This window comes from Ahaetulla prasina, chromosome 2, assembly GCF_028640845.1.
Source record: "Ahaetulla prasina isolate Xishuangbanna chromosome 2, ASM2864084v1, whole genome shotgun sequence".
Classification (NCBI taxonomy): Eukaryota; Metazoa; Chordata; class Lepidosauria; order Squamata; family Colubridae; genus Ahaetulla; species Ahaetulla prasina.
In genome coordinates, this window is record NC_080540.1 from 11,769,571 (window position 1) to 11,781,972 (window position 12,402).

Here is a 12,402-nt window from a genome sequence, read left to right on the forward strand (position 1 = left end):
CGCCAGACGACATTGCCGCGCTGACGGCACCCTGAGGAGACCCTCTCTATGAAAGTGCACGGGTCGGTGAGAGGTATTCGGTAGCAGTAGGCGGTCCCGTAAATAACCCGGCCCAATGCCATGGAGCGCTTTAAAGGTGGTCACCAAAACCTTGAAGCGCACCCGGAAGGCCACAGGTAGCCAGTGCAATCTGCGCAGGATGGGTGTTATGCGGGAGCCACGAGGGGCTCCATCTATCACCCGCGCGCATTCTGGACTAACAGCCTCGGATGCCCTTCAAGGGAGCCCCATGTGAGAGCATTGCAGTAATCCAGGCGAGATGTCACGAGTGCGTGAGTGACCGTGCATAGGCATCCCGGTCCAGAAAGGCGCAACTGGCGTACCAGGCGAACCTGGTAGAACGCTCTCCTGGAGACGTCAAATGATCTTCTAGAGACAGCCGTTCATCCAGGAGGGCCAAGTTCGCACCCTCTCCGCCAGCCAATGACTCGCCACCGATGGTCAGCAGCGGTTGCTGACTGTGCGGGACGCCGGCATCCACAGCCACTCTGTCTTGGAGGATTGAGCTTGAGCCTGTTTCTCCCCATCCAGACCCGTCGGCCTCCAGACACGGGACAGCACTTGATAACCGTTGGGGTGGTCCGCGAAAAAGTACAGCTGGGTGTCATCCGCATACAGCTGGTACTTCACACGAAACCACTGATGATCTCACCCAGCGGCTTCATGTAGATGTTAAAGAACAGAGGCGAGAGGATCGACCCCTGCGGCACCCCACAAGTGGGGCGCCTCGGGGTCGACCTCTGCCCCCCTGTCAACACTGACTGCGGGCGGTCGGAGAGATAGGAGGAGAACCACCGATAAACGGGGCCTCCCCCTCCCAATCCCTCCAACCGGCGCAGCAGGATACCATGGTCGATGGTATCGAAAGCCGCTGAGAGGTCTAATAGGACCAGGGCAGAGGAACAACCCCTGTCCCTGGCCCTCCAGAGATCATCCACCAACGCGACCAAAGCCGTCTCCGTGCTGTAACCGGGCCGGAAACCGGACTGGAACGGGTCTAGATAGACAGTTTCATCCAGGTGCAAGGGAAACTGATGTGCCACCATATTTCTACAACCTTCGCGCGCGGTTGGAGACCGGACGATAATTACCTAAAACAGCCGGGTCCAGGGAAGGCTTCTTAAGGAGGGGCCTCACCACCGCCTCTTTCAAGGCGACCGGGAAGACACCCTCCACCAAAGAAGCGGTCGTAATCGCCTGGAGCCAGCCTCGTGTCACCTCCTGAGTGGCCAGCACCAGCCAGGAGGGGCACGGGTCCAGTAAACACGTGGTGGCATTCAACCTACCCAACAACCTGTCCATGTCCTCGGGAGCCACAGGGTCAAACTCATCCCATAAAATGTCACCAAGACCATCCTCGAGCGTCTCACCCGCGTCACCGCAATCTTGGTCCAGACTATCCCGAAGCTGAACGATTTTATCATATAGATAACCGTTAAACTCCTCAGCACGTCCCTGCAACGGGTCATTTTTGAGCCCAAAATTTCTGTTCCTAAGCGAGACAGTTGTTAAGTGAAATTTGTCCCATTTTACAACCTTTCTTGCCACATTTGTTAACTGAATAACTGCAGCTGTTAAATTAGTAACACATTTGTTAAGTGAACCTGGCTACCCCATTGAATTGGCTTGTCAGAAGGTCACAAAAGGGAATCCCATGACCCCAGGACATTGCACCCATCAGTTGCTAAGCATCTGAATGTTGACGCTGCAATGGTCCTAAGTATGAAAAAGGGCCATAATTCACTTTTTTCAGTGATGTTGTAACTTTGAATGGTCGCTAAATGAATGGTTATAAGTCAAGGACTACCAGTATCTTGGAATGATTACTGCCTTTGCAATAGTAAATTCTAACCACTGCGCCTCCAGGACTTCAGGATATATCTTTCTGTAATATATCAAATTGGATACAATAAGAATGGTTTGATGCCTGAGAAATATTCTAATTATACATAGTAACATTTAGTTTCTTACTATGCTTTCAGAAAACTCTTCTTGAAAGCCTAATTCTCATTTACTGACTCATTGATTTTTGCAAGCAAATCCTCTTGTGTCTGAGCATTTCTTCTGGTTGAGTCTCTCATCTCTAAATAAACTTGGCTCTTTGGCTGAAAATAATCCAGTAAGGTGAAAACAAGCAATGTATATCCTTGTGAAGTCTTGAAAGTTTTCTAAGATCCCATCAAACTTTCCTTCCAATCAGAAAGCTGATGGTCTTTCTCCTCTACGAGTCCTCTATGAGTCCTCTTGTCTTTAATAATAGAATTGTGACTGAAACACTGACCACAGTTTGGGCATCTGAATGGCTTCTGATCTGTCTGTAAACTGACATGATTTATTAGATTAGACCTACTTGTGAAAGCTTTCCCACAATTGGGACATCAAACAGCTCCTCTTTTGTGTCAGTTCCCTATTATTCCACCAGGTGGCAATTTCAACTGAAAATTTTTCCATAATCCAGGCATTCATGCTGTGTGAATCCTCTGGTGTCTCACGAGGTCAGAATTTCAACTGAAAGCTTTCCAACAATTTGGACATTAATAGGGGTTCTCTCCTGTGTGAATCCTCTGGTGTATCACCAGGTCAGAATTCTGACTGAAGCTTTTCCCACAGTGAGGACAATCAAAGGGTTTCTCTCCTGTGTGTGTCCTCTGGTGTCTCACCAGGTGGGAATTCTGACTGAAACATTTCCCACACTCCGAACACTCATATGGTTTCTCACCAGTGTGAGTTCTCTGGTGTTTAACCAAGCAGGAATTACGACTAAAGCTTTTCCCACAATCTGGACACTCATATGGTTTCTCTCCTGTGTGAGTCTTCTGGTGTATCACCAGGTCAGAATTCTGACTGAAGCTTTTCCCACAATGAGGACAATCAAAGGGTTTCTCTCCTGTGTGTCCCCTCTGGTGTCTCACCAGGTGGGAATTCTGACTGAAACATTTCCCACACTCCGAACACTCATATGGTTTCTCACCAGTGTGAGTTCTCTGGTGTTTAACCAAGCAGGGTTTACGACTAAAGCTTTTCCCACAATCTGGACACTCATATGGTTTCTCTCCTGTGTGAGTCCTCTGGTGTATCACCAGGTCAGAATTCCGACTGAAGCTTTTCCCACAATGAGGACAATCAAAGGGTTTCTCTCCTGTATGAGTCCTCTGGTGTTTCACAAGGTGAGAATTATTATTGAAACTTTTCCCACAATACGGACACTCATACGGTTTCTCCCCAGTGTGAGTTCTCTGGTGTATCACCAAGCAGGAATTATGACTAAAGCTTTTTCCGCAATCTGGACACTCATATGGTTTCTCTCCTGTGTGAGTCCTCTGGTGTATCACCAGGTTGGAATTCTTACTGAAACATTTCCCACAATCCAGACATTCATATGGTTTCTCGCCCGTGTGAGTCCTCTGGTGTATCACCAGGTCAGAATTATCACTGAAGCTTTTCCCACAATGAGGACAATCAAAGGGTTTCTCTCCTGTGTGTGTCCTCTGGTGTCTCACCAGGTTATAATTATGTTTGAAACTTTTCCCACAGTATAGACACTCATACGGTCTCTCTCCTGTGTGTGTCCTCTGGTGTATAACCATGTAGGAATTATGACTAAAGCTTTTTCCGCAATCTGGACACTCATATGGTTTCTCTCCTGTGTGAGTCCTCTGGTGTATCACAAGGGTGGAATTCCTACTGAAACATTTCCCACAATCCGAACATTCATATGGTTTCTCACCAGTGTGAGTTCTCTGATGTATCACCAGGTCAGAATTCTGCTGGAAACTTTTCCCACAATCCTGACACACATATCGTTTCTCCCCGGTGTGAGTTCTATGGTGTATCACCAGGTTGGAATTCTGACTGAAACTTTTCCCACACTCTGGACACTCAAATGGTTTCTCTCCAGTGTGTGTCCTCTTGTGTATCACCAGGTTGGCATGCTTACTAAACTTTTTGGGACACTGTGGGCACTGGTAGGGCTTTTCTCCAGTATGGGTTATTTTATGCTCCATAAGTTGGGAAGTGTAGCATTTGTATGGTTTTTCACCAGTATGGATCCTCTGATGCATAATCAGCTCTGATTTGCAATCTGTGCTTTTCCTACAATATACATATCTGTGGAGCTTTTCTTCCCCTGATAGCCTTCGATTCTTGAGGAGGTCAAAAATATTTGTGATCTCTTCTTGAATGGTTCAAGCTGTTTGTTTTCTCACAGGGTGAGGCCTGCATTATTGTCTGGAACGAGCGCTTCCCTCCCCACAGATATTTCCTCTTTTTCTGAATGTGGAAATGTTCCACCTTTATGTTTTATACAATGTTTCCTTGAGTTCCACATACATGCTTGTTTATCAGTTCAAAACTCTTTTCCAATTTTTTTCTCTTGTCTCTTATTGGCTGGGGAAGGAGACGAGTTTTGTGGTTTACTGGAGGAAAGACAAAAGACATTTACCAGATGTTCCGGATTAGCTTTCCTTTTTAGAGTTGCTTCTGATTCACTGTCCTCCATAAGGCTCTTTTTTGCATTCCCTTTGCCTGTAAGATTCACATAAAAGAGATACTTTAATTGCTCTTTATAATCTGGTTGCAAGATATGAAAACAAGAAAAAAAACCATACATAACAATGAAAAAGCAAACATGCCAAAATGCTAGATTAACCACTGCCATTCATTATGACACATAAAAGACTAAGTTCCAATCTTCATCACACAATCATGAAATTCTATTGTTGATTTGTGCAAATCACAGATTTCAGGACCGCAAATTGTTATAGTCATATAGACACTTGGAAATACTGAGGATAGGAACACGGACACACATATATTCACAAAAAATACAGAAAATCCATGTGTATTTTCTGTCTACAAAATAAAATAGGTAACAGGCCAGAAGATGATTGGACCTTCCATAAGGCTTAAAAGGCCAGCAACGAGCCATTGGGTTCTTTGTGGAAAAGCAACATTGATTCAATTGCTTCTTGTCAGCGTCTCTTGAACTTTGTGGGGGGTTTGCCAAGAAAAGCCTTTGGCAGGTTGCCAAAGACAACAAAGGTTGGTGATAAAGCCTAAGGACGGTTTATGAAGAATTTGTTTTGGAATGAATTAATTCTCAGCTGTTTTAATAAAATAAGTTTGTTCAGGACTGAATTGTGTTTGGTAATCACTATTTGGGCCTCAGTTACAACACCGCCTTGGAAAAGCCTGCCCTCACAGTTGCATGCCAGCAGCCAAAGCTGGACTTCCAGCAGCAGCAACAGTCAAGAAGGACCGCTCCTCCACCCCAGCCATGCCTTTTCCAATCTGGGCTGCTTGGAGTGAAAAGCATGCAATATGCTGCCGCTCCCGGGATTCCCTGAACGAGCGTTGGAAGAAAATTGGCCGATGTTTGGCTGCAGCCAGAGCATGGCTTGGAAAAGCAGCAGACGGACTTCAGGGCAAACAATCGACTCCTCAAGCTCCCAATGCCCAAACCGGCGAGATGGAAAAGAGATTTGCCGTCATTCTGGTGAGTAGCTCAGTAGGCTTTTTGCTTTTCATCCCTCCCCATCCCGATCCAGCGTGGCAAAGACAGCCCAATGGAGGTGGAAATTGGAGCGTTTCCATTGTCCCTTCTCGGGGACCGCGGGAAAAGCAGAAGGGAAGATAGGCAAGCGCACTGGGCTTCCGGGACCACGGGGAAGGCAGGCAAGCATAGCAGGGACGCTTGCCATGTGAAAGGAAGCAGGGAAGGGAGCCGGGGATGGTGGGGGAGGAAGATAGCTAGGCCACAACTCACAGGCTTACTAACTCAGGCAGGCGATCAGGGCCGCTCAGTTGGACCGCAGGCATCACGTGGCAAAGCAGGTAAGCCGCAGAGACTGTGTGGCCAACACAAGCAAGGAGCCACATAGTGTGCTATGCCGGGGAGTGAAATAAGGAGTGACTGGGTGGGGCGGGGCGAGCAGGTGGGCGGGGACAGGGACAGCCAGAGGTGGAATTTGCCAGTTCCATCAGCACAGTTGCATAAAGAGCTCTCTGATAAATTGAAAGACAAAAAGGATAAGTACAAGAAATGGAAAGCTAGACACATAATTAAGAAAATATCAGCAGATAGCCCGAATCTGCAAAGATGAACTCAGGAAAGAAAGGCTCAGAATGAACAAAGTTAAGGAAACAATTCACTAAAGAGTGAAGATAGCAAGGAAGTAACAGGAGCTAGAGAGAAAGTAAAGCAGCATCCTTTGCATAAGTCTTCCCAAAAAAGAAAGTATTTCCCAACCTACCAAAATATAACTGTAAAAGACAGACTCAAAATAAAAATAAAAATAAATAAGAAAATGATAAGAGAACCCCTGTCTGACATTGATGAATATAAATCACCTGATGCAAAAAAAGGGAAAAAAACAGATCAAGAAAACAAGAGACCAATCAATCTAACATCAATACCTGGAAAAATACTGGAAAAAATAATCAAAAAACAAATCTGTGAACATCTAGAAACAATTAAAAGTTATAACTAGTAGGCAGCACGGGTTTGTTAAAAACAGATCATGCCAAACCAATCTTATTTCATTTTTTGATAAAGTGACTAAATTAGTAGACCAGCAACAAGGTAGACCACAACCTACTTCTTCCTAAGCCAGAAAAATGTAGAGTAGACAACATCACCACCAGATGCATTTGTAACTGACTGAAAAACCATACTCAACGAGTAGTCCTTAATGGTACATCCACATGGAAGGAAGGAAGCAGTGGTGCGATAAGATTCTGTCTTAGGCCCAGTACTCTTCAATATCTTCATAAATGACTTAGATGAGGAAATAGAAGGAAAACTCCTCAAATTTGCAGATGACACTAAACGGGAAGGAACAGCCAACACCCCAGAAGACAAGCTTAGGATCCAAAGAGCTTGAAAGACTTGAACAATGAGCCCTATCCAACAAAATGAAATTTAATGGAAAAACCAAAGATACAAGTACAGATTAGGTGAAACCTGGCTCCAAAACAATAACTGTGAGAGAGACCTTGAAGTCTTAGTGGATGATCACTTAAACCTGAGTCAACAGAGTATGGCAGCAACCAAAAAAGCTAACACAATCCTTGGTTGTATAAACAGAGGCATAGCATCAAACTCATATGAAGTATTAGTACCAATTTATAAAGCCTTGGTAGGACCACACCTGGAATACTGCATCCAATTTTGGCCATCACATGACATAAAAGATGTTCAGACTTTGGGAAACAAAGTTCAAAGAACAGCAACTAAGATGATTAAAGGCCTAGAGGCTAAAATATGAAAACAGTTGAAGGATTTGGGTATGGCTAGTCTAGACAAAAGAATTAGGGGTGACATGATAGCAGTATTCCAGTATTTTAGAGGCTGCCATAAAGAAGAGGGGGTCAAATTATTTTCCAAGTAGCAGAGGGCAGGACAAGAAACAATGGATGGAAATTAATTAACCCTAACCCTTGCAAACAATACAACGGGCTCATAAGAAACACACAGAATCGACCCTAAAGTGATGGAAGAGCTGAAATTTCCCAATCGACAGAAACTTGCAGACAACTTAAAACCTGCAGCTATGGCGCAATGAAATTGGGCGGGAGGGGGAGATACGCAGGAGGCGACGTATTTCAGCCTCGTTGTTTCTCTGCTACTACAACGTGGAGCAAACCGAAGGGCCCGACTTGCTCCCGGCCTCTCCTCCCACCTGCCCTCCACTCACCTGCCAGCTGCCGCTTCGACCCAGGAAAAACTACAACAGCCACCGCCGGACTCCATCAGGAAGCCGGAAGACGAGGTTTCTCGGGGCTTCGCCTTTCCAGTCTCTCTAGCCATCCGCGACTCTATGGTCCCGATTCCTTTCCGTTCAGCTACCTGCGCGCTTATTCCCTAACCATAGAGCGCCATCTAGCCAGCAATAGCTAGATCGTCCGAGCTGTAGCTTCATCGGATTTACTGGGTGCTTCCTGGCTCCTAAAATTTCATAAAGTTCTTGATTTGGGGCGCAGCCCCTAAATGATCAACAGCCTGCCATCTTCATCTTCTCCACAGAATAATACAGGACAAAACTTGGAAGTATCTCCCGCGTTGTTTCCAATGACATTTTGATAGGAGATACTATCATCTTCTCTCAATTATGCTCTCTGCTCACTACAGCAGCCTTCCCAATTTCCAGAGTGCTAAGATTTCAGCCTTGAGAATTCCCAGGCTGCTTCGGCAGAACACTTGGAGGCCACTAGTTTGCAGGCTGGAAACTGATTTAAAGATTCCTGCATTTTAGCAGGGTTTGCCTGTCACTGGAGATCAAAAACTCTCTACATCCTAACATTTTTATTACTGATTCACTTGAGAGCCACTTGTGGCTTTTCCTGGATCTGCAGTCCCTAGTTACAAATAATTGTCCCAAATAATACAACACTGTATTATTTGGTGTACATAAAACAGATAATCTTTGACAATGGGGGTCAAAAAATTTAACCTAGGACAGGGGTCCCCAGCCACCGGACTGCACAAGTGGCAGGCAAGCGTGCATTTATTTGTGCGCCTCCACTTGCATAAGAGACAAGGAAGCTAAGAAAGAGCTTGGACCTCCCAACTCAGATCCCCTCATGTTCAATATTAAGACATATTTGATTACAAAGAATGAGGCAAGACATTAAAATAGTTAATTCCTCAGCTGAGCTTGCAATGAGAGATGAGAAATGATATACAAGAATCCTCTACACATGTCAAATTTTGTCTCATGTGGACTTTCTTGTATGCGATAAAGTAGGAATTTTGTGTGAAACACCATCCGCTATCTTCTGCTTCTGTGAAGACCTATGTGTACCTACAAGGAACTTGCGAATATACAGTAACAACAAACCTTGGTTTACACCAGTGATTCTGCGCAGTTGCAGGTCGGATTTCCGGGGGAGCCGCGGGCGAAAAAGATTGGGAACCTCTGGTTTACACCTAAACTTAAGCAGCTACAACATTCCAAAGAGGAAGCCTACAGAAAAGGTGATAAAATGCTATACAATCAGGCCAGAAATGCACTAACAAGGGAGATCAGAGCAGCAAAAAGAAGCTACTCTGAAAAGCTAAAGAATCAGTTTTCAGCAAATGAAACAGCAAACATGTGGAAAACTCTTAAAAATATCACCGGCTATGGCAAACCTCCTTCCCAGGCTGAAGGTAATCAACAACTGGCAGATGACTTGAATGAGTTTTACTGGAGGTTTGAAAGGAAACTACAGCCACCTATCTCCACAACCCCCATCTCAGACACACCAACAACAGCCAAGCCTCCTACAACTGACCCCATTTCACTGGGTTCACAACCCCTAGTGATCACAGAAAAGGAAGTGCAGGACCTATTTCACTGACAAAAGCCAGGAAAAGCTCCAGGCCCAGACAAGATAACTCCTTCTTGCTTAAAAGTCTGTGCTGACCAATTGGCCCCCATCTTCACCCATATTTTCAATAAATCACTAGAGATGTGTTATGTTCCTTCTTGCTTCAAACGCTCTACCATCATCCCAGTGCCGAAGAAGCCCACCATCAAGGAACTGAATGACTACAGACCAGTTGCTTTAACATCTGTAGTCATGAAAACCTTTGAAAGGCTAGTGCTTTCCTACCTGAAAACCATCACGGATCCGCTGTTAGACCCCTTGCAATTTGCATACCGAGCAAATAGATCAACAGATGATGCTGTTAATATGGCTCTGCACTACATCCTACAACATCTTGAGTCTCCAAAGACCTATGCAAGGGTCCTTTTTGTAGACTTTAGTTCAGCATTCAATACCATCATTCCAGACATTCTTCTAACTAAGCTAAACCAGCTACAGGTACCGGAACAGACTTGTAAGTGGATCACAAGCTTCCTAACAAACAGGAAGCAGCAGGTGAAGCTAAGCAAGATCACATCAAATACCTGTACAATTAGCACAGGGGCCCCCCAAGGCTGTGTGCTCTCCCCACTTCTCTTCTCTCTGTATACCAATGACTGCAGCTCCAATGATCCATCTGTTAAGCTACTGAAGTTCGCAGATGACACAACAGTGATTGGTCTCATTCGAGACAATGACGAATCCGCATATAGACGAGAGGTTGAACGACTAGCCTTGTGGTGCAACCAAAACAATCTGGAACTGAACACACTCAAAACCGTAGAAGTGGTGGTAGACTTTAGGAGAAACCCTTCCATACTTCCACCTCTCACAATACTAGACAACACAGTATCAACAGTAGAAACCTTCAGATCTAAAATGGACAGCTAACATCAAAAACATCATTAAAAAAGGACAACAAAGAATGTTCTTTCTGCGCCAACTCAGTAAGCTCAAACTGCCCAAGGAGCTGCTGATTCAGTTCTACAGAGGAATTATTGAGTCTGTCATTTGCACCTCTATAACTGTCTGGTTCTGTTCTGCAACCCAACAAGAAAAACACAGACTTCAGAGGATAATTAGAACTGCAGAAAAAATAATTGCTACCAACCTGCCTTCCATTGAGGACCTGTATATTGCACGAATCAAGAAGAGGGCCGTGAATATATTTACAGATCCCTCACATCCAGGACATAAACTGTTTCAACTCCTACCCTCAAAACGACGCTATAGAGCACTGCACACCAGAACAGCTAGACACAAGAACAGTTTTTTCCCGAAGGCCATCACTCTGCTAAACAAATAATTCCATCCACACTGTCAGACTATTTACTAAATCTGCACTACTATTAATCGTCTCATAGTTCCCATCACCAATCTCTTTCCACTTATGACTGTATGACTATAACTTGTTGCTGGCAATCCTTATGATTTATATTGATATATTGACCATCAATTGTGTTGTAAATGTTGTACCTTGATGAACGTATCTTTTCTTTTATGTACACTGAGAGCAGATGCACCAAGACAAATTCCTTGTGTGTCCAATCACACTTGGCCAATAAAATTCTATTCTATTCTATTCTATTCTATTCTATTCTATTCTATTCTATTCTATTCTATCTGGGCATTTGAATGGTTTCTTCCCCTGTGTGTAACCTTACATGATTTATGAGGCTAGATTGAGTACTGAAATCTTTCCCACAATCCGGACACTCATATGGTTTCTCCCCAGTGTGAGTCCTCCAGTGTATCACCAAGTCGGAATTCCGAATGAAACTTTTCCACACTCCAGTCACTCAAATGGTTTTTCTCCTGTGTGAGTACTTTGGTGAATCACCAGCAAAACAACATGTCCATAAAATGAATCAACCTGTCATAAAAGGAATCAAGTGTTATGTGAAGGCAAGGGAGATGGGTGGTTAAAAAATATGAAAAATATAGAAAGATTCCTTTAAATTTACCAAATCCTCCATTGGGAAAATCAAGGGCACCAATTTTAAATCATGCAACAAAAGGATTAAAACATTTGGGGAGGGAAAGAATATGCTGCAGCAGCAGCCGCCCAGATGTTTCAACCTCGTTGCTTCCTCTGCTTCATACACCAGAACCCAAAGGGCCCGACTTGCTCCCGGCTTCTCCTCCGACTTTCCCTCCACTCAGCTCCCAGGAGCAGCTCCAACCCCTTGAAATAGAACAAGAGGAACAAACGACGCCATCACCCTCCCATAGGTCAGCCGGAAAAGGAAGTCCCTCTGTCCTTCGCCTCCTATCCTCCACATCCTCTCTAGCAATCCACTATTTTGTCGTTTCAACACCTTCCAGCTCAAGGCTCTACACCCCCACTAGACTAGCAATGCCACTACCGTACTATATTCATTGTTTTCTTCTCTGTAGAGCGCCATCTAGTAACCGAAGGCTGAAAAACACACTCGTTCCATTTCCACTCTAAAGCATTTGCAAGATGTTTTCATTGATTCCGCACTTCCTTCTGTGCCATCAAGTCGCATCCGAATACGTCGATAGCTTTTGTCCATGGTCATCTATCCCACCCCTTTTCTTTCGGGTCCCCCAAGAGTTCGCTCATTCCCCCCCCCACCGGAGCTGAGCCCGAAGCTTCGTTTGCAATAAGCAGCAACTAAACCAAAGGAACGTGCCCTTGTGGGGAAGTGCCCTTGTGCAAACAGACAGCGAGAAAATGCATCTCCTTTGAGGTCCGCGAAGATTGTTCCAGCCAGTTTTTCGTGTGGCCTGTGTGCAGCCCTAAATCATTTCCAGCTTCATCCTATTAATAGAATAATGAAATGAGACAAAACCTTGAAGTGCCCACCTACATTGTTTCTAAACAAAATTTAGATAGAAGATACTATCTTCCTATCTAGAGCAGAGCAGAACAGAACAATTCTTTCTGGCTAAGTGTGATTGGACACACAAGGAATTTGTCTTTGGTGCATATGCTCTCAACGTACATAAAAGGACAAGATACATTAATCA

General features: G+C 44.7%; 1 protein-coding gene across 1 annotated transcript; it reads right to left on the reverse strand.

Moving 5' to 3' along the window:
• Positions 1-1,143: 1,143 nt before the first annotated feature.
• Positions 1,144-4,508, reverse strand: LOC131192487 (zinc finger protein 420-like). The gene has a single exon (XM_058171672.1). The coding sequence runs from the start codon at positions 4,119-4,121 to the stop codon at positions 2,595-2,597; it is 1,527 nt and encodes a 508-aa protein (XP_058027655.1). The 5' UTR covers positions 4,122-4,508; the 3' UTR covers positions 1,144-2,594.
• Positions 4,509-12,402: the final 7,894 nt, after the last annotated feature.